At 42.3% G+C, this 25,812-nt stretch overlaps 2 protein-coding genes across 2 annotated transcripts in view; both read left to right on the top strand.

The window, feature by feature from the left end:
- The first annotated feature begins 2,234 nt into the window (after window positions 1-2,234).
- Window positions 2,235-25,812, top strand: part of LOC128715378 (four and a half LIM domains protein 2) — a 47,609-nt gene continuing 24,031 nt past the window's right edge. Inside the window, exons 1-4 of the mRNA XM_053810264.1 lie at window positions 2,235-2,389; window positions 5,288-5,459; window positions 5,546-5,747; window positions 6,435-6,679. Coding sequence (XP_053666239.1) covers window positions 2,235-2,389; window positions 5,288-5,459; window positions 5,546-5,747; window positions 6,435-6,679 — 774 coding nt within the window. The remainder of the gene's footprint in view (window positions 2,390-5,287; window positions 5,460-5,545; window positions 5,748-6,434; window positions 6,680-25,812) is intronic.
- On the top strand, window positions 17,901-21,065 carry LOC128715377 (uncharacterized). Its single transcript, XM_053810263.1, has 2 exons — window positions 17,901-19,040; window positions 19,611-21,065. Exons 1-2 carry the CDS (start codon window positions 17,901-17,903, stop codon window positions 21,063-21,065), a joined length of 2,595 nt encoding a protein of 864 aa, XP_053666238.1.

Below are 25,812 nucleotides of genomic sequence, written 5' to 3'. Positions count from 1 at the left end.
CCAAAACGAACAAATCATATAAAGATCAAAACTCTTCACTCCGCTCTGCAATAACGAACGGAAAGCAACCGTCTTTTGTTTACGTTCGTGGAAAAACAGAAAAAAAGCATTTCCTATCGCACGGCCAGTTTTTCTGCGCGCAAACAAACGTATTCCGTAAGCAGTTGGACGAGGAAAAACCGGTTACTTTGGAGAAAAGAAAAATTACCCCCAGTTTGATTGGCCGAAAACAAAACAAAAAAAATCACCATCACTGGCCGTACTGCCGAGACCGCCAAAACTCGCTGTTTGTCTTGCCATTAGTGCGAGGACACCGATCGATCGATCATTGCCAGTGCACGACGACGATGAAGAAGATGACGACGCAAACCGACCGAAGATGTGATGGAAAATAGCACAACGGATTGCCGGGTTTCCTTACACGCGTATCGGACTGTGTGGTCGCGTCGGAAAATATTTCAACCCATCCGAAAACAAATTCTGTGCCATTTTTCTTGCAAATCTTCTTCCTAACCCGTCCTGATCTCACTCTCCCGTTGATCGTTCACACCGTTGGTGTTTGATTTTTCCCGCAAGTTTTCCCTTCCACCTTGCAGCGCTGGAGGGGGCATTTTTTTTTGTTTTGTTATAATTTTCACACTTCTCTTAAATGCGGTTTAAGTTGATGTTTTGTTTTACTGTGCGAACCGAGCCCTAATCATCGGCACTTCGTTTGATCGTCACAGTGTGATTTTTTCACGCAAAAATGTGTAGCACTGAGAATTTGTCCCTATTTAAATAATATTTTATCTATGTTTTTATTGAAGTAGGTAGACAGGGAAGTTGAACAGTGATAAGTATAATTTGGAATCAGTTTCATTACTTATTAGGTGCGCCAAATAACTAAGTAACGTTAGTTTCGTTTTCGTTTGAAAAAATAGATATTTGGTAATTTTATTTTAATAATTTTTTTTATTGCGTAACACTGATAATTGCCGTCATATTAAGGATTCGTTATATTAACTTTTGGGACGTTTTTATCTTTTAAGAACAATTTTAAGAGTAGAGTAGTAATTCACGAATCAATGAAGATGGCTTGGTCGTATTGCAATATATGTGATGCGATAAATACATAGCAAATGTGTTAATACAGAATGTTTACCTCATGCTCCAGCGTGATTTATGATGTTTTGGATAAATAAAGAACGGGTGGCAATTTATGTCTGCTCAATCGATGCAAACACGAATTGTACTTAGATGCCGACCGAATACTTATTCGAGAGCAGCAGTAGTTTAAAGATTATCATTTAAAACAAATCATAAACATAGTGTATTGTGTGATAAATTCATAATTTCTATGATTATGTAAATTTTTATACTCTTTTCAATATTCGTTTAAATAATTATTTTTCACAAATTTAGTTTCACATCACAAATTTTAGAACTTGATGAACAACACCCTAGCTAAACCGGTTGGAAATTTACCCAACGATCATGATATTTATGACCGATAATACACCCCCAAGCCGACGAAGCTGCTGTGGTGATGGCTTAACTAATTTTCATAAATTCGCCAAACCTTCAAAATGAGTTGCACCTGTTTTACCGCCTCGGTTTGCTACCAACTGCTCGTGCGTGTGTGTGAGTGCTGTTCATATTAAATCAGTTCAGGTTAAAAGTGAACAACCCAAACTATAGGATTATGTTTCCAAGGGCTTAACGCAAAAGTGTGAAAAATAAACTAGCTTTAGACACATCGGGGGCTGCATTTTCACCGCACATCCGGACAATTTGTTTCGTTTTACGTCGAGCTGTTCCGATTAAGATTCCAAACTGGCAAATGGGTTCCATTATGACGCACGCTTCGTGCACCTTCATGATGAAGAAGCACGCTTTAGACAATATGAGCTGATCCGATCGTTTACGAAGAAATATTGACGACGTGTTGATGAAGATGTTAATAGATTAAGTAATCGAGCAAACAGCTACCATCGAAGCAGTGTGAAAACAAATTTACGTTACCAAAAATATAATGTGATATGAGTGCAGTGATACGACAACGTTTATCTTCGTTGCGATCGTTGGCAGAATTTTAATGTCCGTTGGTTACCATGTTCGTCCAGTAATCTCAACCCGATGTAGCAACAGCAGCAGGTGTTCGCTGATCGAGAATCTGTACTACTGTATATCCATTCGCGTATGATCGGTTGGCGAGTGGAAGTATAATATCAGATCAAACCGTCAACTACCCAACCATGCTCGATCTGCAGCGACATGCAGACTGCCCTTTATGGGACGCTCTTGCCAGCCCAGTGGTTCCTTGGCCAGGGATGCGATACGCCTGTGTGAAAGTCCTGCACGCCTACTGTAAAGTGTTCGACAAACAGGAACTCTACGATCTGATAGTAAGGTAAATGGGCTTCTTAATGGATTAAATTGATAATGTTTATTGAAATTGATTTGAGTTGTCTTAAAGATTCAATAATAATAGTTACCTATTCTGTTTTATGTGACCCATGGATGGAAACTCCAATAATGCGAATAATATGAACAAAAGATTAATTAAACTATTAAACCGAGGAGATCCTTCCAAAGTTGTGTCTAACGTAAAAATGTTAATGTTTGTACTGTTATTATAGTTATCGTTACTAAACGAACAGTATGAATTGATAGTCCTGGTATTAATCCTCACCATTAGTTTTACTATTCCTTGTCAAAAACGTCCATAATTCCCTTTTTTGAGTAAAATATAAGGTTAGACGAATATTTTTTGGGTTTGCTGTATGTGATGTTTTAATAATTTAAAAGGTAACAACTCTTGCTACTGATTTTTTCGGTGCATTAGCACATTCACATTGTCGACAGTCGAAACATTGAAGCCGCGGGCTTTATAGAGTAATGTTATATATACCTGTAGCCCCGATATGTTATTGCACCATAGAAACACCTTGAGACGTTGATTATAACTTTAGGATTGAAAAGTAAAACAATAGCCTCAAAAAACCTCGACAAACTTATAAAGTAATTGACGTTAAGGAAAAGGTTTCTGCAGTATAAGATTAAATATATTCTCAATGAACTGATGACAGATTTTGACGGAATTGAAAGCAAGGGATAATGTATCCTTATATGTTAGCAAACATTATCCCGACGCTCTCCATAGTGTCTCTAGTAGTGAATGACTTCTATGAAGCTATTTCGTGTAAATGCTTTTCCTTTTTTTTTCTATCAGATTAAAAAAACGATAAAAATAACTGAACAATTCATTGCATAATATCATTCTACCTATCGAGATTAAATTAATAGTAATAACTTGTAATGTTCATATTGAACAATCATTGAACGTGATATTTCATTTTTCTTATAAATTGTAAGGAAACGCTGGTTCAACCTAAACTTGTATTGAGAAGGGTCGACAGCATTAGGTTTGTTTGCTGTGCTAAAATACTTAAACTATAAAGAAAACAGAAACAATGCATTGTAAATCATTAACCTAACGCCATGCTAACGACACTTCATTTGAACATTTTATTATTCGCATCGCAAGCATGGAACAAACGCGTTAAATTAGATTGTCACTGTTGCACAAACAATCGACGCTTCCCTCTCACCCGTAAACGCAGCTTAATAAACACTGTCCATAAAAAAGAACGTAATAAATCCACAAATCGATAGTGACTTCATTCTATCCAACGGCCTATAAAGCAAATGTTTATTAGGTTTCAACTCTTGCTGCCATAAGCTGTCATTATAAAAAAATAGATGGAACGGGAGTGATGATCCAAGCACTTAAAATGTCAATGTTACTAGTGATGATGATGTTTACACTAGATAATTATGGCTGCACTAACCGTAATGAATAGGTCGAAACAGAATATAGGGAAAAATGGGCAAGGATAAATGGTACAGGATATGATGTACTGTTACAATGAACTAATGTGCAAAGAAAAGGGATTGCTTTTTAAAAGATGATAAATCACACTATTTTAACATGAGCATTGTGGGTAAGATTTAAACTCATTCGAATGCTTTTTATTTATTTCTTTCGACCACAATTCGCAAGTCAATAGTTTTGTTTTAAACTACTGTTGGTTTTTTTTTTTCGTTCAGATTTCACTCAGTGAGGGCTTGAGTTTGTCATTGAACTTGACTGTTCCGACCTGTTCGACAGACGGTTACGATGGTGGTCTCCTTGATTGTTGTGATGAATGGCATATTTTTAACCTTAAGCTGATCCGCTTGCTTACGCCTGAGACTTCTGTCGAGATACAGCTTGTCAGAACGGGTAATATAAGCCGCTGCAGCCGTGTCACTTCAAATTTTACAAACGCTAGTGTTTCTTGGCGGAAAATTAGCATGCGCTAACGATGGCACACGGCTCTGACAAGAATTTACAAATTAACAAGCCCATTAGCTGCGGTTAGTTGGAAATAAGGTGTGGATTTCAAATCGTTACCTAGAAGATTAGTTTCTTGCCAAATATATTGAAGATATTTATAAAACAATAAAACATGGTATTATTAAAAATAAAAAAAAAATCTTAGTTGTTGTAAAATACTTGTAATTAGCAAGAGCTTACATTAAAAAGCTTTTCAATTGTATGATATGACATACAATTTAACACAAAACAATAAAAAATATAACTCAAAAAATTTACTTGGTCCCACATTTATCAAACAATATGTAGCTATGCATCATCGTCGCTTTTGATCGGAAGTAGAACTGTCGTTTCCATCACAACACGAGTGCAACTCTATCCTCACAATCCTTTTACCTCCCCTTTATTACGAATGATCTCCATTACGGACTAGTTCAATTAAATTTTATGATCCCCTACAGAGAGCGAAAGAGCGTAGAATGGTCAGTAATCGGTGTATGCGCTTATACGTATGCCGGAATACAACCGGTTAGACGATGAGAGCAAAAATCTCAACACGTTTAATGAGCCGCATGGTGGAACCACACACTCTTGTTAAATCGCCCCGTAGAGACATACACCGGCAATGTCGGTGATGGGGCATTGCCAAAGTGGGGTGGTTTTTGCGGGGAGGCTGTTTGTGTTTGTGGTGATGTTGTTTGTATCTCTCAGTTGTTGGTCGTACTCTCTCTGAACTTTCTTGTAGTCTCTCGTTTACTCCGTTCTTCTTAAACGTTTCCCAGCGAGCAAGGTGGAGTCGCATGGTGTTTCACGTCATGGTGGTTTGAAGGGAGCCAAAGCGCAACATCGCTCGTACCGCGCTGGTGCTGTCATCTAGTGGGCGCTAGCGACCGTTACTAATTCAACAACGATGCTTCTTCTCATTCGCAGGAAAACGTGCCAGGAGTGCAAGTGCCCGAGGGAAACACACGCTGTATACCATGAACAGCTGACTACGGTGCGGGAACGGCTCGGGTTTAAGCATGACACAAACACGTCCAGGGTGGATCCGCGCCAGATGGGCTACACCTGGGTACCGCCAGGCATTCTAACATCAGCCAAGGTAACCATACCATATACAACAATAACACAGATTAAACTGCTATAACTGACGTGGTTTTTTTCAATCTTTCGGTATTGGGTTTTTAGATACAGCGATACTTTGATGTGATACCACCGGAGAAGGTGCCTAAAATAGGCACACAAGGTGAACGATTCCGTGACAAGCAGTTGGTGTATCAGTTGCCAAAGCAGGACCTTGCTCTCGACTACTGCAAGCACGTGGAAGACCAGAACCGTAGTTCGTACGAAGATTTTGTTGCGGCCAGAAACGAGATTGCGTTAGATATTGGTAAGTTTTACACGTATGATCCAGTGCAGTAGGTTTAGCTGTGTAGAAAGAGTAATGCAATATATTCCATATTTTCTTTCATATGTTTCTGAGCATTACTGCAATACCTCATGCCAAAAACCGGGTTTTGGCCCTTAGCATCACTATGTGGATACCTAGAAAACATACGATTTTAACCTTAGCTCATATATAAACAACTTAAATAAATAGGTATTCACAGGTATTCAAACAGGTATTCACACAAGTTTAATTGACGGTTTTTAACTTCAATGTTTTAATTATATTTATAAGAAAAATTATGCCATTTTGATTTATTCATATTTTTTATATGCGTTACCAATAAGCAACGGATTAGTTGGTACTGAAATTGAACTGGTTTTTGTATATCTCTTGAAGATTTTAAGTAAATTTCGAAACACAGGTGTCTATATAGTTATGTTAAGCACTGTAGTTCTGTTCGTCAATCGTTTTTTAGCATGAGCAAATATATATCTGCATTGCCAAAATGGAGTGGTAATTTTTAAATAAGAAAACAATATTCCCAGTTTATTTCTGCATTGAGCTGCTGTGTAAAGTATTAAAATAAGTACAAGTTTTGCTTTACTCAAGTAATTAACTAAATTTTCAAATTTCCGCAAGTGACAATCAAATACAATCACATTGACACATTTTCATTTTTATTTGTAGGCTATGTGAAAGACACACCACAGGCAACGAAATGCGCCGGTTGCAACGATACGCTCAACCAGGGTGAAATGGCTGTGACTGCACCGAAGTTCCGTGAGCAAACGCTGTGGCACCCGCGTTGCTTCAAATGTACGACCTGTGATGAACTGCTGGTCGATCTGACCTACTGTGTGCACGATGACCAGATCTACTGTGAGCGACATTACGCGGAAATGCTGAAGCCACGCTGCAGTGCCTGTGACGAGGTAGGTACTTCCTCGTCCATAAACATGTTCCGCAGCTCATAACCAAACGGTTCTGTGTCATCGTGTTCGTCGTGTTTAATTGGTGACCCGCCGGTCCAGCGCCTCTGATGACCGATTAAACAAATGTAATAAACGGTGTGTCTTTGGCAGGTTTGGTCACATAAGTTTTTAATTGATCGACCGACTAGCATTTGATGAGGGGACAAAACGAAATCCCCCTCGACTATAGGTAACACCGTGTCGTGTACAGTGATTTATTGAAACGCTGCATTAGCTTTCGTTCGCAACAGGATTGGGGGAAGGATGTGCCTTACCTAAATGTCCCATTTCCCGTGCTAAGTAGATTGTGATACTTTATATTGTTTGTAACTGGCGTAATGTTTGGTCAGAGTATGAGGCAACAGCGATGACCTGTAGGGCAGGCAACCGTAAACATGCGCGTCATGCGATACATTGCCAATAAAATCGAGAAATGTGCCAATATTTGATTTACGGACGAACGTTGCTTACCTAAGCGATATATGTTTCTCGCACGGCGAGCAACGATGAGCGTATATTACTGTAATTGCAATATGAATATCGAATGGTACGAGATCCTTGCCGGGTTTGAAATGACTCAATCAAAGTAACAGCACACAGCACACATAAATTAACATTTCTAACAGTGTAAAGGAATTCGCTTGCCGGTATGCGAATTCTTTGTCATAATTATATATACATTAGCATGATTTTTTAGGGAAATCGTTAAGTATGCTATTATCATGAAAATTAGTACTGCTCGTTTATCTAAAACTAATAAAACGCTGTAAGTAAAACATAAAATAGGAGGATGGAAGCTAAGACCAAAACATCCGTTCCTTGCACCCTACGTAGAATGAAGCGAAGGCAACCTCAAGCTTAACGGATCATTTCTGCAGTTAAAGCACGGGAGCAAAATCGGGCCAGTTTATTAACATAATTGTTCGTCTGTCCTTCCGAGGACAGGACTAACCTAGGAAGTGGAAACGGAACGGTTCAGCGTTAGATTACCATTACCGCTAACACGGTGCTAACGATAAAAACAAGCAGCAAAACCTCAACTGCTCCGCGGGTGGTCCGTGGCTTCATTTTCACACCTCACTAACTTCTTGACCGTTCCTGCGGATGTTGTTGGTTGGTGTGCTTCCGCCCTACCGGCAGTTCCATTTCCCGATTGAACGTATTCCACACCCTTCGCGCGCCACGTGCAATGTGTCGTGCGAAGGCGGAAAAAGGCGCGTTTATATTTATGGCACACGCTGCTGCTGCTGCTGCTGCTGCACACATTTACTGACCCCGTCGCCAAGATCAAATGGAACGGCCCGTGGAGCTTCCGGGTTGGCTCCGTGCAGACGAATCCCTAGCGAGTGATAGTTCCTTTTTTAAAGCCATCTAAACGGCACTCCCGAAGGATGTCAAAAGAGAAGTATCATTATCATAAAAAGGGGAAAAAGCCAAAAGGAAGAAATATTGTAATACAAATTGACACAAATAGGGCTGTGTGAATGACTCGAATGAAGGCAGGATCGCGTCGGAATAAAATGTAGATTGAGGCACTATGGCCTCACGCTCTTCCTCATGCGTATACACCTTTTCTTAATAGGCTTTAATATTTTCAAACTCTTCAACGAAAGACTTTTAAAAACTAGCAAAATTATACATACATTAGCTTTTTTTTTGTTTAGCTGAAAAACAGATATAATAGTTGTTGTTTTGGATCGAACGGAATTGTGTTGAATTGCTGCCAGAACGGTCAGTTTTTTCGTAACGAACGAGTGCACACTGCTACTCTACCGACTGAGCTGCAAACCGTTACAGCATTTGCGTTGGATGCAATTCTTCTTGGCCGGTGGGGTTGACTTTTAACATTTCTCTCCAATTTGCTAGTTGCAGCCGCCAGTAGTACGGATAAAAATAATGCGTTAGAACTAAAAAAAGTCTGTAAACGAATGCAGCCAAAGATTATACGCTCTTTACTAATTGGCAGTGTGTACTCATTGCCCTTTTTGGCAGGGTGATGGAACATCACTTAAGTAACAAAAAATATTGGTATAGCACGAAATCAACAGAAACATTTTGATTAAAAAAACTTTATTCTTAAACTTTGATCGTTTTCATAACAATTCTGTCGTTTCATTACGGCTTTTGAAATATTTCTGGATCATTAACTTTTCACACTAAGATATACGGTCCGACCATTCTTAAAATAAAAAAAAAGAAAACTTTTTACACTGCTGCCAAAATAAATGAACGATGGCTATGAAACGAGGCTATAAAAAATTATTTGTCCAAAAAACTTTAAACAGTGAAGTGTACTGATTTAACTAAAATTTCCTGATGTCATGATCAAACCTCGAATTCGTTTTGGGAGCCGTTTGCACAAACTTTAAATACGCTAAATGGATCATCGTTATGGCCCAAGCGTTAGTAAAATTCATCTAACAACTGTTGACATTTCATTGGCTAGCAGTTGTAGACAGAGTAGAGTGTGCCAGGCGTGCACTTGACCCAAACAGCCATCGGTGCTCGGCCAACGTCTTTAGATGATGGATTAGTTCTGCTTCGGTTGCATCCATTTGCTTCGTCCGAGTCAGGGAGCACCATGAGAGCAATCTCACGGCGAAGTTTACGAGATAGGACAAAAAAGAGCGCTTGTGTGAGACGAAGCGGGCAGAAGAGTATTTGTATGAGCGAAGGCTTCACAGTATGACGACACGATTGAAGCTGGTTTCGACTTGGAGTTTGGAAGTGCTTCAGTTGCTTCTCCAACTGAGGCTATGCTCGTGAAGAGAAGGCAAGAGCGATCACCACACACGGTTCTCTCGTTCGTGCGACTGTTAGTGAGTCAATCGAAAGGAAACTTTCACGATACTTGCACGGTTAGAACAGAACTTCCCGGTGCACTAAGGCAAACAAGCGCACTAAATTTTGCAGCTGAAGCTGATCCCTTCAACGGGTCCGTTACGGAACGAGTGTACCGCTCGTTCGTGGTCGGCTGTCAATCGGTGAGTGTCCGCAGTGGGTTTGCTTCTTAATATTTTGTAGGAATGAGAAAATTCCGCGCGAGCGTGTATGCGCAGCCATCCGGTAGCTAGTGGCCGCGGCTAGGGCGCTACTAGGCGAGTCTGTTTGTTTTATTTCCTCGTGTGCCGCGTGTTTGTGCGGACCATACGGGTCCATCGTCGAATCGAGTAAAGTGTGTCCCTTTGCAACGGATAACGTGTTCGCTGTTTTATTTACCGACAGCAAATCATCGCCGGTGAGAGTGCGTTGTCGATGTTCTAAGTTGCTCTGCTTTTGTAACCGTTACAACCGTGACAGGTGCGAGTGGTGCGTTACTAAGCGTCACAAAGTGGAAAACCGCGCTAATTTAAATCAGCTTCCGGTGGTTGTCAGCTTGTTAGTTAGTTATTGTGTTGGTGAATATTTTGTCGTTTTAAAAACTTATGAAGCGTACATATTTGAGATATTTTCATAAAAAAGGAAATCGTTTTGAATGAAAAATGCTTTAAGATTTCTCTTTCCTTCGCGTTTCATGTGCGGTGCAGTGAACATCAAAGCCGTACCCCTCATTTAGGTGGAAATGAAGCGATTTTTATTGCGCATATGAAACGAGTTTCAATTTGCGCCCAATTTAACGTGCTTCTGTGTGACAGGTGGTGACAATGTTGTGCCATTTAAAGCATCCCGTTGCAGTTGGTAGCATACTTCCGCGCAATAGTGTATATTGTTGCTGACGCAAACGAGAGTGAATGTGTGAATGAGCGAGGAAGCAAGAAGAGTCCATAAACAGTACCCAACACATATAACGCAAGATAGCGCTGACATCTGAGAACGATCGCTTTTAATGTTATATGTGCACGCTTACAAAACAGCAATTAAAACTACACGCACTTTTTTGGTAATTAGTTTCACAACGAGCACCCGTTTGAACCATATGCCTTCGAACCAAACATGCGATCAGTGGGCACATAGCCAAAAGTGGCAAACGAAACTAAATACGGCTAAACACCAAAACTGAAACCGCATGTTGTTGCACTAATACGCACACCGTATTGCGCGATCTATGCGGCTAAAAAACCTGTTTCATTTCTTCATCTATTTTACACGACTATTGCTAAACTCCTCTGGAACGAGTAGGAGACACGCCAAACTCAAAACAGATCGAAGATTATCGATCCGCGCGACGACTGATCGTGCGTAATTGACGCAGGCGTAGGTTCACTTCTCTTTCGTACAAAGTGTAAACTGTTGTGCGGCGGTGTTTGCGGTGGCGCGAGTGCGCCAAGTCGTGCAGCACTATCAAATCACTCGGAAGACGCCGGTGTTTGTGAAAGCAAATATTGGTACTCATTCCACCCCTAACGACAGCATTGGCAGCTTTTGGGGTGTGTATGAATGTGAATATGTGTATTGGGTTCCAAAACGCGAAACCCTGACCAGAACCAAAAACGAAATATTGACGACTCGTGGGTTTTTGAACCCTAAAATAGTACAAGGTAAATCGGTGTCTACTTGTCTTCGCCATCTCAGGGTCGCATTGGTGTGGGGCAGAGACGATCGAATGACGTTGATCAAGAGATAGCTAAACGGTGAAACGAACCTAGGGAACATTAGAGTGCGTATTTCTCGTGTAATTCATGTTCAGATTGAGTTATGAGGATTGATTAAAACTTTTAAACAATTGTAAATTATTTGTGTGATGATGTCTTGCCAAATGTGTACATTTATTTTAAATAATGTTTTGAATTTATTGAGTGAGCAATTGAGTGAACCGTATGCATAAGGCTGCATAATTTTAATCATATATGTTATAATGCATACTTTCGTTCAGTCTGGCCTCATCTCATCTCATTAAGATGACATGGCTCAGAGTGCGTTACATGAAATAATTAACTCTAAAGTACTGAAGAGTTATTTTTGATTATAAACACCTTTTGTTTTGGGTTGTGCATTTGTTTATATTTCCCTGTTAGCCCACAATACATATTGATATTTTATATTTTTGTTGTACTTTCCCTTACCCTCTGACCTGATAGAGTTGATGCCATTTCGCAACAAACTTATGGATGAGTTTTTTAAGTCATGAATTACAACTGTGAGTTGATAAACACCGCGTTATAACTCCTGGGTGTGTTCAACTCAGGAGTTATAAATCACAGTTGATTTATTCAACTCAGGAGTTACAACTCTGAGTTGATTGTTGCCGTAGAAAGTTATAGTTCATGAATTGGTTAGAATAAGTTAGGGTGCAAGTAAAAAAAAAAAACAAAAATATAACGTACGGAAAACAATTTCGTGAGTTTTGATAGTCATTGCAGCTTCTTACTTAAATAATTAATTGGTAATTTTATTATCTGTGAATAGGTTTTTTCGTCAATGAGTTCTAACAACTCTTTGCCGGCATTAAAATTTACTCTCTAACTGATTTAATATGGCTGGTCGGTTTACCCAATATCCAGGGTTGGTTTTAAATTTCAATTAGAGCAATGTTGAGGCAACTAATATGCAACAGTCGCAGCGTATTGTGTCCAGACACAATGCGTGAACCATATCAATCAGGAACTTTATTACTTTTTTGTGACTAATTTGCTTTTTGTGTTTAGTTTGTTTAGTTAGTAACTGCAAAAGGGTTACGCGCTTCATTTGATGACAAACCACATCCTCTCCAAGCTAAAGAGTCATAAACTGTACTGTAATCGCAATCATGTCCATAATAGCCTTTGCGGTAAGAGCACGTGCCTGAAAGCTTCTAGACATGACACGTTCTTATGATCATCTTTGGACCATATTGGCTAACGGGGGCGGTATGCTTAAGTCGCGTTTAGATGCAATTAGTTTAATTAAAAAGCCACCTGCTACAGACAGCCGTTGTGGAATGGCTCATCCATCGGGTATCGTGGACCGGGGTTTATTCTCGGATGGACTTGAAACTGCTCCATATTGAATAGCTCTTTGCGAAGGAATGTTTCGCCAAGAACTTGGTGAACGTTTTATCAGCACAGAACGGAAGCACGAGGTTGGTATTTAGATAAGGCCTCATTCTTATGCCCCGAACGCTGATCATCGATATTCCGCCTCAAAGGCGAACAACGGAATGTTACAATGTGTGTCTGCAAAGGACGAACATGCTGCCAAAAAGGAACCGGCCATGGAAAGCTCAACAAACCCGGCTCTGGTAATGCTCAATGACATTTAAATGTCATCGAGTCTTCGAAGACTACGGTTAAAGATGGCTTTTTTGCTTCCGTCTGCGAATCATCAAATGGGTGCAAGGGGGTTTTGTTTCACGTTGGAAGGCGTTTCATGCCCCCACCGTTTTGGTCCGTTAGCTTCCACGGACATGGCGTAAATTCATGCCGGAAACGCTTTTACTATGTATTTGTGTGAATGTTGGTGAAATAAGAATGGTAGTTGCCAAAAAAAAAAGGAATTTCCACCCACCCTGCCTGTCCCCTGGGTGAAAATCTTCCGTTGTTTTTTTCCAGATCAGGTCCTGGCAGTGGTAATTCGCAAGGATGAGCCAATGCATACATTTACGAGATTGGTCATCGAACTGGGTAAAGCGCTGCGGGCAAAGGGGTGCATCGTAAAATTGTCTTCCCACAACTCGTATCGGTCGTTTGTGCTGGTTGGGAAGCCATCCGCTCCACCGATGGAGTGCTCACTTAGCCAAAACGGAAGAAAAAGCAATGTTTCGCCCTCTTGTCACTATCTGTATATCGTCCTAGAGCGGGGTGGCATATGTACCCATTTCCATCACGCTCGGCAGAGCCTAAGGCAATAACATTTCGCAAATGAAACGCTTCTCTACATAAATCCAGTCCGACTCGTCACCATTCAGACAGTCTGAGACAACCATAAGTCATCTGACAGGCCGTTACGGTGACCTTAAGCATGCTACTCTTTTTGTTTTACTTTTCCTATCTATCGCGTATATTTTAATAGAACAATCGAAAATTGAGTGTTTGTATGAAATTGTTTGGTAACTTATTTTGGTAATTATTATTATTTGGTAACTTTATGCTAAAACCGCATCGTTTTAGAGAGTATTTTATAATTTCCATTTTTTCTGTATCACATGTCTGTTATAGGTAACCGGCAGTTTTTTATGTATTTCTTTATGAAGTAGTTTTGGTACTAACCGTTAAGCTACTGTAACGCTGCACTTCCAGTTGTACCAGGAAGCCTTGTTTGCGTTAGGGAAACACACTCGAAAACGAGTCAAATAGCCGGAAGGAATAAACATTCATAATGCAAGCGGTAACATGCTTGCTTTGAGTTTTTATAGTTGCACTGACAAAAATAATGGTACGCTTTGATCGCTTTGTGAGTGTAACTCGGTAAAGAGATACTTCTTTAATTACAAGTTCTAAACATTTTCATCGTTCGGGGTTTATTTTCAGTGCAAGAGTAATTTAAAAACAAAATCTCGCTTAAAGGTCTATTCACTAATTTTTTCAAAACTTAGTCGATAATTACCAGGTTTGTGGTGTTCACATTGTCGAAATGAATACAAACTTACATTCCGCTTCGTGTCTTTCTCTAGCACCAATGATAGTTTTTTCTAGTACAGCTTAATTTTGTTCAACTACCGAGAGATAGCGTGTTATTATCATAATGAAGATTGAGTGAAATGGACCAGAACAAAGCTCATCATCCGTTGGTTCTGGTTCCATCTGTTTGCCAGTCGTGTCTCCCTAGGTCACACAAGCACGAAAGGATTTAATTTAATTTAATAACAGCTGAACTTTAGTCAGCTTGAAACCTTCTTGCACCCATTGCCCAAGTCGGTTGTCAGCATTACACTGCCCAGCACTATTCCTTTCCGAGCTTCCTGAAGGGCTAAACGTACGAGATGACATTTGGTCCGGGCATCGTTCGAGACACACGAAAAGAGAGAAAAAGGTACGAAAATGGCACAAGAATTTTGCCGAGGGCAGCTCGATATTGCACCAGTACCGCTCTTGCGCTCGTTCTGGTGGAAATGTTCCGATGTGTCAGCAATTGTTTCCGCGTTTCATACTTTGTGTGCTAAGTGTGTAATACCGCTGCTGCTTCGGCTTACAATATGTCATGGGTTGGCGGTTTTGGTGGTTTGGCACACGAATGATGTCGATCAGATGGAGGCGCCCGGTACACCGTAAGGTTTTATTTTATGTGGCACGTTGGCCTCGAAGGAGGACGATAAGTTGTGCGGCAGGCGAGTAGGATTATACCTTGAAAAGGTATCCGTATTGTAAAGACATGGAAATACTCAGTTTTAAATGCTCCTGGGCAACCTTCCATTTCCGTTCCATAACAAATCCACAAGCGCCGTTTTACGTGATCATCGTCATTATCATCTATCATCGTTTGATTGACTGACGAACGCGCTTGCCGTTTTATTATCATTTGCTCCTCCCTCCACCAAAACATTGTAGATTTGATGCGTCGTTTCGAAGGTCATATGTCATAGACTGTGCCTGGAGGGGAGAATTCAATAGACAACGAAGAAGATAAACAAGGGAAAAACAACAACAACCCCCAAACCGGTATAACTGCAGACAATTCATGGTCAACCACTCCGTTCGGCAAGCCCACCGGTTGATGGGAAGTGTACCAGCCAATGGCGAAAAGGGAAACACCGCTACAGTCGTGGAGGGGGCCATCCTACCCAGCCAGGCATCAATAAAATTCCCATCAAAATCATCAACTAAGTAGACACATGCTGCGTTACCCACCATCCGCCGCTTGATGGTGTAACGTCGAAATGGATGGTGATGATGAAGTCAATATTGGGATGAATGAATTCCAAGCTTCTGCGAAAAAGAAGGTGTATTATGATGAGGGGGTGCATGGAATGGAAGATTACATGGTAGCTGGTCGGTTAAAGCTGCGAGGAAGCTTCCGTTTATATTTCTCCTCAGTGTTGCATAGCGCCACCTGTAGGAAAATATACCAAACAGTTTGAGAATCAAGAGGAAAACTTTGTACGAAAGCGTTTAACAAATTTAACAAATAATAATAATTATTATTATTATTGAATTTAAAATTATCAAAAACATAGTAAATTCATATTTTTCTGTAACATAATTTTCTGAATAGTTTTGTAACCTAGTAGAAAATTGGTTTGCTTTCCCCCTTTCTGTTTAATATATAAATACGGAAGGTTACAGATGGGGATTTCGATAACATTTTCGTCTATTTTAAGCTACCCTTTGAGTCATGAGCGTGTGTTGGTGTGTCGAACGGAAGTAAATTATATCGTAGGTAATTAGTTTTGGTATTTTCAACCGACCGGAAACCTTTCCTTAATTTTGCTTATAATTGCTGGGTTCGCCCAGCATCGTCGTTTAATATTTGGCAGATCACTCTAGGGAACATGAATCAAATCAAGAAAACCAACGTGTTGATGTTTGTGACATCAACATATGACACATGTGTTGTGGCATACGACCATGAGCGTAAATGTCCGAATTTGTACCATAAAGGGGTGACCTAGGGTGACCCGCTTGCGGTCAGGTTCAGCGGCTAGATCGTAACCGAAGGTCGACACACGAGTGCGGGATCAGTGGGAAAGGATTTACCATGTCAATCTAATGCACTGCCGCGTCATCGCATTCAAACGATCGACAGTTATTTATATGAAAAAGAAGTCCCGTACTCTCTCACCGAAACCCGACCATGCGGTGTCTACACGATCACTCTCGATCCATTTCAATTTACGCCTTAAGGTGATGAGTTTCGCGTGTGTAAACAGAATTGGGCTGCGTTTCGATGCAAATACAGTCGACGCTGTATGTGTTGACGCAATCGTTGACGCTATCGTGTGTGTGTGTGTGACTTTTTATCACGTGTCGTGGATTTTTACTGTCACTAACGACTAAAGGGCTCGCAGGAATAAATTGGTTTCTGTTGTTGAGTTTTATTTGTTGATTATTTTACAAACTGAGCGAATCGACGAACATACCAAAGAGCAAACCTGTTTCATTATAAACCTTTTAAAGAATAAGATTTATGAGAGCACCGAACAAATGGTCACAGTAAGTGTGGCGAACGTTGTTGAAGTTGCAATTAAAGTCACTCGGGACATATGACACCACTGCAACCACGAAGAGATTAAAACAACAATGTCAACAACGTGCATTCGATTTCGACCTGGTTCTCGAATGAAGAACATCGTTTGCTCTCGAAAGTCTGGCTCAAGCAACAAAAACACGTAATAAATGTCTTGACCAACATCTTTCTTCTGTGCGAACTTTTCGCTCTACTTAGCGCTATGATTGATTATAAAATAATAATTTACACTAACGTGCCAAGTATTTTATGTTCATGCCTGGCTCGTGTTTTGCATCAATTGTACTACGCTACTTCGCATCCGCACAAACCTTTGTACCTAAATCACATTCCTTCTACATAGTCTCACCGACTACAACTCGTAGTAGAAATATCTCGTCTCGCCGATGCCCAGTGGGGTTATTTTCGATACACGCTTCCTAATGAGCCATCTTGTAGTTTTTCTACCTGTAGACACGGCACAAAAGTACTATCTACCGCTCTTGCTTACGAATTTACGATCCGCTTGTTTACAATCGTGCCTTACGTTAGTAGAGGGAAATAATTACTCGATCGATCGGTACGATGACTCGTGCCCCGTTTTGGGACCAGTGGGATCGTGTTGACAAATCGAGTTAAGAGAAAGCCCGAATCATTGATTTGAATTGTCCCAATGGCTTTTGTATCGCCGCATCAAAAGCTCGGTTCGTGATCGTGTTAGAGGTGATTTGCCTGTCATTGGTAAATGCGATTGGTGTAAGCAGATCGCAGCATTTGTCGGTCGAGCACCTCAGTTTCATTCCGGCTGTCAGTTGCATTCGGCAATTAAACCATCGCTCTACAATCGATCGACCAAGCAAGCTGCTTTGCCTGCCTCAAGGAAGTGCTTATCTCCGCGTTTTACAGTTTTCCATTCCGTGCGTTTAATTGTACCGAGCCCTTGTGCGGTTACGGAAGAATGTGTGCAGCAGTTCTTACAGTGAGACAGTGAATCGGAACAAACAAACCAATCCTAAACTGCTGCTCATTGTGTATATGCACTGCCTGTTGTGTAACCTGTGCTGTTGCGTAATTGTATTTGGTGAAGAAAACTGGTAAATTCTCGCTGCGTTTCGTTAACTGTCAAACGTGTTTGCGTAAAGAGAGAAATAATTAGAGTACAAGCATGGGTGTGATGCTATCGGTTCTAGTGGCCGGAGTGGGTGCAATGGATCTTATTTACTGCCTGGCGTACGTCTCCAATCAAGTTACCGGGGAGGAGCTGTCCAACGCCATTGAGGATGCTCCCGACGGTAAACAACACGGTGGCATGGAACAAGGGCTCGAGCAGTATCAAGAAAACATACAGCAGCAATTGAAAGCAGCACCACGGAGCACCGTTGATGGTGTAACAGTTGCACAGGATGGTGTTCCTTACAAGGATGGGTATAGACTGGAACCGGCTGAAGGTGCCGCACAGCTGGATGTGCTAATAGAAAAATTGCGCATTCTCGAACGACAAAGCCAGGAAAAAGAACATCAACTGGAACAGATGAGCGTGCAGATGGGTGAGCTAGAGCGGAATACGGCTGAGCAAAGCCTCATTATCGAGGAGCTTCGTTCGCGGTCGGTTAGCAGAGCTCACAGCGTTGAACCGTCGGGTATTTTTCGAGCGAACCTGTCGCCTGCAGATGCTGTGCCTCAAATCGTGCTGAACGAACCGAACGACAGTGGTGGTGGTACTGATGAACCACGGCCAAGTTCTAGCAAGTTCCGCCCGATACGACGGGACGATGGGTTGCGCAGGTCAGTGAAACGGCGATCCGTGACGTCGACCACATCATTGGAAGATCGTGCGGAGGAACTGGAGCGGTTGAGCCAGTTGGAGGATGAAGAATGCGCCCGGATGGACGATTACATCCCGATTGTTTACAGCCGCGATGAAGTTGATCCGATGAATCGACGACATAATATCAGCCCAATTCCAGAGAGCTGCCATCATCACGAAGACGACGAACGGCAATGGGTGCCGGAACGATCGCCAGAACCTACACTTGCCGCCAACATTACGCGACCGTGGGGCGATATCAAGCTGGAAGAGATGAAGGAGAAAGCTGTGTTGCGTCCCGCACGTTCAATGTCCATCGAGGAGGAAGATATTGAACCACCCGCGGTTCAGCTGCACTTGAGTGAATCAGCACCGTCGAATCTAAGCTCCCGCTCAAACTCTCCCGACCGGGAACGGGCGGATGGGCCGACACTGCGACGCACAGCGAAGGAAGCCGACCTCAGGATCCTGCTGCAACAGGGAGCATCGGAGAGCAAGGCAAGTAGTAGCCGTCCCTGGACGACCGAAATCATTGTGCAAGACGATGAAACAGTGGAGGAGGACTCTGACTCTGACGATGGTAACTCCCCTGGGGGTACCCGGACCATACCACAGTTCATGCAATCCAAATCCCCTTCACCGTATGCAGACGGTCAAAGTTACGTTGCACACGACCAGCAGCCGCTAGCGGACATCTCGAACCGGCTTGTACCGCTCGTTCCTATTGCTTCCATATCCTATCCTTCCCGTCCCCGGTCGCCAACACCTTACGACGAGCCCGGCTCTTCCCGCGAATCAACCCCAACCTCTCTACCTTCATCCCTGGATAAGATCACGAATGGTTTCGTTTCACGCGACAGTTCCATTTCACCGCACCTGGAGCGGCAAGAGCAACAACAGGTGCCAGGATCAACATCATCCCTATCATCATCACCTTCCCCATCGTCAGCACGTTCGTTCGCTGTGAGTACCGGTCGAGGGAACGATGAATCGCCGGTGCGGAACACCGCTCCGGACCCCCCCGTGCGGGTGAAGATTGTTCTAAAACTCGTTTATCTCGAATTCTAGGGAGATCTCCGGCCCGGCAGCGAATCCGCGTCGGTTCGAGGAGTGACTCCGGTGAATGCTGGCGGTCGGATGCTTTCACCGCTGGCCACTCTTGAAGTGGATGCCGGCACAGAAGGTGATACGGAGGGCGAGACCGACCAGTTGCTATCAGTGCCAAGATCACGAGGTGCGTCGTCGGCACGTTCAAAGTCTTCAGGTTCCTCGTCGTCGCCGTCGCCCAGACGCAAGTACAAGGAACGTAAACGCGTCGCCCGGAGTCTTACACCGATTGATTACGATCAGACGTTTATGGATAGTTTCACTGAGCAACGACTCTCCGTGTCACCATCTGAGCTGGAAGACTACATCAACAGCATGGACGAGATCAATTTCGTGCCTCCTCCTCTGGTGAAACCAGCCTACATATATCCTTCAGAACTTCCCAGCCTGGTACTGACAGACGAGCTTGGAACCGACGCTCAGTTTCATGATGAAATGTCGTCGAAATCTTTTTACGGACAGAGTCAACCGCACGAAGGGGTCACACTCAACCACAGGGTGAGCTACGTCGAATGGATCAAAAAGTTTCCTGACAATCAAACGAGTCACTTGGCACTGGAAGACTTTGACAGCGACGACGAGGAGGTGGAAAATATTATCCGACAAGCCGAGGGCGAGAAACCGTCGTTGTTTCCCACTGATGTGCCGAAATCAGCTGCCAATTCACCGCAACCCTCGAAGCCGGAACTTCCTAATACACCTGAAAATGGGGGTTCGAAAGCAATGAATGCTTTGACCAACGAGCGTAGCGAATTTCCGGTTAATCTGACCCCGGCGTACGCTACACCTTCGCCAGTGTCGCTAGTGTCGGACCTATCGGATCTATCCTCCCAATCCTCGCAAGTTACCCAACCTTCACAAACGTTTTCTTCTTCACTTGCACTTGGATCACCACTATTGAACAATTCCCACAATACCTCGTCCGAGCACCATTTCACACCGATTCCCTCAATAAGCAAGCAATCAAACGGGAATAACTCACAGCTTTCATCATTACAATCACCACAGACTAACACACCACTGCGACCAAGCCTCGTCGTCCCAGTTGTTACATCCCGGACACCATCGGTGTCACCTCTGCCATTAGACATATCGCCAGAGGAACTTGTGTTCGAAATCGGCCATCTTGATGGATTAATCTTTGAAGCGAAAAGTCGCGAACCAACGCCATTACGGACACCGAGCCGTAACGAACAACCGCCACTGCTCAGTCCGGATGAGTTGGCCTTCGATATAGGTAACATGGGTGGCTTAATCCTGGGCCCACCGAGTCGCAGTGTTTCACCGATGCCCCTCACACCTCACCCATCGCTAGACTCTTCTGCCTCGTTATCGCCTACCTCATGGGAAGCAAATGAGCAGCAAAAATCTACCGCGCATCCAGCAGTACACAACGAAACACGAAATAACGAATAACGAACACTCTCGTCTACACCAACGTCTCACAGACAGGACTGGAAACATCTACAGCTTCTTATCGAAGCGCAGATACTGAAGCACTACAAACATGCCTTCAACAAATGTTGCTTTCCGTAAATGCTACCAGATCCTCTGACAACATGTTTTTGCAGCTGGTTATGTGTGTGTGTGTGTGTTCTTTTTTTTACAATAAATCAAAGTTACTACGAAAGAAACTGTATTAAACAGACCGAAAACTAACCGCAATCTAGTTGCCATCTAACTAAATGGTGTGCATAAGTAATTCTACCGATAAGTATTGAGAATGGAATGGTGTGTTTGTTTGCGTGTATAACTCTTGCTTGACTTTTGGCAAAACCCCGAAAGCCTCTCGTCGTCCGGTGATGACTGTTGACAATTTAATTAACAATCTGAGGTTTGCGTGAACCGCTGAGCCTAGGCCGCGGCCACTTGGGACACTAGCCAAACTTTTTACGCTTCATCAGCACAACAGATCAACCGTAGCGATCGTGATGCCTACCTATCCACAAATAGACACCGTGTAGAACTGCGCAAGAAGATTCAGGATTGCGATTAGGGTTGGTTATGCGCTGGTTGTGTGTGCAAGGTGCAGCAAATTGTTGTCGGACGACGCCACAGAGTGTGGGAGGCCAACGCCACATTAAGCGAGAAAGGTGGACGATTTTGCAACAATTATTGCGCTGTTTTGTACGGTGTGATACGTTGATTGTTGACGGGGGCTTGATGGTGATTTATACACTCGTCAAAATCGTTAGACAGCGATGATCCTTCAGTAGCGGCTTGTTTCAACGCAGACCGCTTATTTACTTTTCATCAATGCCCAGTGAAAGTCTTCTAGCTACCTGTGTAAACCGCATTGATAAAAGATAAGTAGAATGAATCAAAGTTTATGCAAAATTAAGAGAGTTTTCGTACTGCCTCTTGTTGGTCTTTTTCTGGTTTTTTTTATCATATTGTTGCAAAAAAATCAGCAACAATTGATAAGTTAGAACTGGAAACCTAGAAGAACTAAACTAATGAATAGTTGAACGAAAAATATCAATCTCACGAATCACCAATCTTGTAATTGCTGTGGCCTTATTTCGTGATTGCATCACACATCCATCGATGATGCCTGTGGAATTTCACATAATTTTAAACTGTCCATCACTGCACAACTTACATCTGTTCGGATGAATTTGACCACAACGCACCGTGAACAGCTGGCCGTCGTACAATTTTGTTGGAAGACTCGTTCTCTTTTCTTTCAGTGACTCGATAATTGGCAACACACAACACAGCCTGGGTCATTCAGTTGGCGCGTTCTGAATTCCAACAAGAACAAATAAAATACATCTTCTGCTCTTCAGCTACACAAACATTTCCCATGCGCAAACATTCCACTGACGAAAATGTTCGCTAATGTATAAATAAATCGTGAATCAAGCCATATCTACCTGCAACTCTTCGTCGTGGGAGGAAGTTAATTAATCTATAAATCAAACACGAACTGCACTACGGTGCGTACAATGTTCCGCTGCGGGAGTAGTTCATAGATTTTGTGGTAAATAGTTTCCCGAAGCGCAAGCAAAACAACCCTATCTAGACACATTTTTCCGGGCTGATGAAAATAATGCTGCCCGTACAAATGACGGAATGGACAAGCGGGAAGAAAGCAACGTTCGTTCTCGAAACAAAATGTCAACCGGAAGTAACAGAGCATGGAAAATAGCTTAACGCCGTAATTGCAATGTGCTCGCGTCGTTTATTGATGGTTTGATGGCAAGCGAGGTGTTCTCATTCGCCTTGCAGTTCCATTTGGCAGCAGGTGAATAAAAATAGCGTCCACCATATGCTATGTCTAATATACACCGTGGCTATTTTTCCACCCTTTTCAATAGTTCTAATTTTACACACATGACGGTCACCACTGCCCAGGTCGTCACTGGAAGAAGGGCACACTCGTGCCGTCACTATCTCTTAGGTGTGCTGTGGTATGAAAAGATCGTTCAATGATTTGGAATATCTTTGTTGGTTCAAAACAAAGCAAGGATGATTGCCCTGTTGTCCTACATCAATCGGTGCAGATTAAACGGTGGTCATAAATCAGGTTCCGCACTCCAGCCTGTAGAATATTCCGACCCAATACACAATCTGTGGTATTTCCTTCTAACTGCTACTGGCTCGAGGAGCATGAATTTTTGTGCTTAATGAGCGTCCATCGACGGAAAATATGTGAGAAAAAAGCGAAATATCTATGGGTGTTTATAACCGCTTAAAAATATTAGTGTTTCCCTTCATCTCGGCGGCTCCACCCTTTGCGGCCGAACCCAAGTCAAGAGGTTAGGACGTCATGTTCTTTTTTCTTTGCTAATAACCTCTTGGCTCTCATGATCGTGCATTGATTTTGGTTGGCCTTTATAACAGGGCCGTCCGCCGGACGATGGAAAATGTAATATTAAACTTTCAAAATTCCATCCTCGTTTACGTTTACGGCTATTAGTATTCTAAGGAACCGTTCGGGGATCGTTCGGATGTTGAGTCGAGATACTTTTGCATGCGTGGTGAAATCTGTTTTCAGACGCGCACGCCACCACCGATTCGATTCGATTTTTGGTTCGGTTCCATTTGCTATCTTTTTTTTCTCTCTGTAGCAGTTCTGCTCAGGTTTTGTCGCACACGCAGATGGCAGCATGTTCATCAATTTTGCATGGGGCAGATAGGGAAAAGACGCCTCCGGAAAGTTTGTGTGATCGTGCCGGGTGCATAATATAAAGACGCGCGTGCTCCACGATCACTGGCCGGCAGAAAAGAGCGACCCGTACCAAATCCACTCGTAACCGCTCTTCTACTTACCAATGCACTTGCGCTGGTATGGGTTGGAAATGCGGCCATGTGGTCCATGTGTGTGCCATGTCGTTATCCATCCATCGCGAAATTCTGCTCGGTGGAAAATCGCCCCTTGCGTGCAACCCGGGACGTATTTGGGAGGTTTAAAAATTTTGTTGATTTATTGTTTCGGAAATGTGCCGCACAGCTTCCCCGTGGCTGTTAATGTAGCACACATCACGGTGAATAGCGCCAACCTACCAGAGCAAGGAGATGGCAATGTTAAAAGTGTTGTTCCATATCCCTATCTACCGCACATTCCGTCGTTCGTCGACTTCGTAGACCAAACTCACCCAAGGTGTTTGTGTATTTGTAGGGATGGTTGTAGACCAAAACGCATCGCCGTCGGATTTCGTATAAACAGGTCATTGAAACGGTTTTTCTCCCCAGATTTTCGCTTTGTTGTGCACGGTACAACACCTTACGACCAAGGCCTGTGGCATTTACAACCAAACCAAACTGGTTACCCCGTTTTACCATTATTAGCTCCCGTGCTCTCTGACTTGCAGTTGGGTGTTAATGTTTGGAAAACGAATTCTCTGACCTTTATGGTACGGTAAACGTATCCTGCCGCGCTGCGCCAGCAGGAATAAAAGAAAGCACTGGTGCTGTGGAGGGAAATGAATTGCTTTACAAAAAATGCAATTTTCAGTTGCGCAACGAATAGCTTGGGTGATTAAATCACAACCGTAAACAAGATGCTTGGTACTGTACACATCTGACGTACAGTTGAATGTGTGGAATTGAAATAAAACAAAGAAACACTAGCAATAGTAAAAATAAACTAGAAAGCACTTTTCCTTTTCGAGTATATTTTTCGTTTAAATTTTTTATATAAATGGTTTATATTTTATGTGGTTTTTTTCTTCGTTAGAACGGCCTGGCCGTATCGACTTATTTTATCACGTAGCCGGATATTCAGTCCTTGGGACGGGGGAGTGGTCGGGTCCGTTCGTGTGAAGACCGGCGCCGATACCATCATGCCACCGGAACGCACCTTATGTCTTATTTATCTTAATATCTTTTTCAGCGTCATACTTTTAATTTGAAGATGTATGATAACTCATCGTGAACAAATAGCAATGGATTGATAAATTTGAAACATAACGATTTTCATCCATTCAAATGTAATAGTTGTTTTACGAGAAAGGAAAAAGGTTAGTCGTTATACGTTAGGTTCTGTTCCTATCATTCTATATGAATTGTAAAATCATCCGTTTAGCACCAAAATTACGCTCTTTCAAGGTGCATATAATTTGTTTATCAAGCTGATTTAACGACAAGCTGGGAAAATATAAATTATTGATATTCGTGGATGGACAACTTTATTTCGCTATTGTGATACTAGTGCCCAGTGGGTCTATTTGGTAGGCAGGCGCCACTGTCTTGTGAAAACAGGACCGGACCAAAATCCCAACCTAACCAACCTAACGTACGATAGACTGATTATCAAGCTACGGGTAAATAAAGTGAAAGCAAGCCAAAAATGGCAGGCCTAGATCTATTGAGATTGTTGTGTTCCGTTAAAGAAGGAGTTAACATTGCCCAAAAATGAGAAATAATATATTTTAGACAAATATACAAGTCATTTGATTGTATCGTCAGGATGATGACATCTTCAGAATGTCTTTAATTGACTACGAATTGGTTTTCTCTTCTGCTGCAGAATCAATTTCCTTGGTAAACAGTCACTCTATGAGCTTTAAGGTCTTGTTGTTGTTGTTGTTGTAGAAGTTGTTCAATGTAACTGTTTTCAATACCAAACCCTATTGACTATTGTTGGTAGAGTATTGACCAACGTCATCATGTAATGATAGATCAGTTACCCGTTAGCGTAGATCTGAACAACTTCTAA

The sequence above is a fragment of the Anopheles marshallii genome, chromosome 3 (genome assembly GCF_943734725.1).
Source record: "Anopheles marshallii chromosome 3, idAnoMarsDA_429_01, whole genome shotgun sequence".
Lineage (NCBI taxonomy): Eukaryota > Metazoa > Arthropoda > Insecta > Diptera > Culicidae > Anopheles > Anopheles marshallii.
The sequence above is the reverse complement of the archived record's forward strand: the minus strand, read 5'-3'. Positions and strand labels throughout refer to the sequence as shown.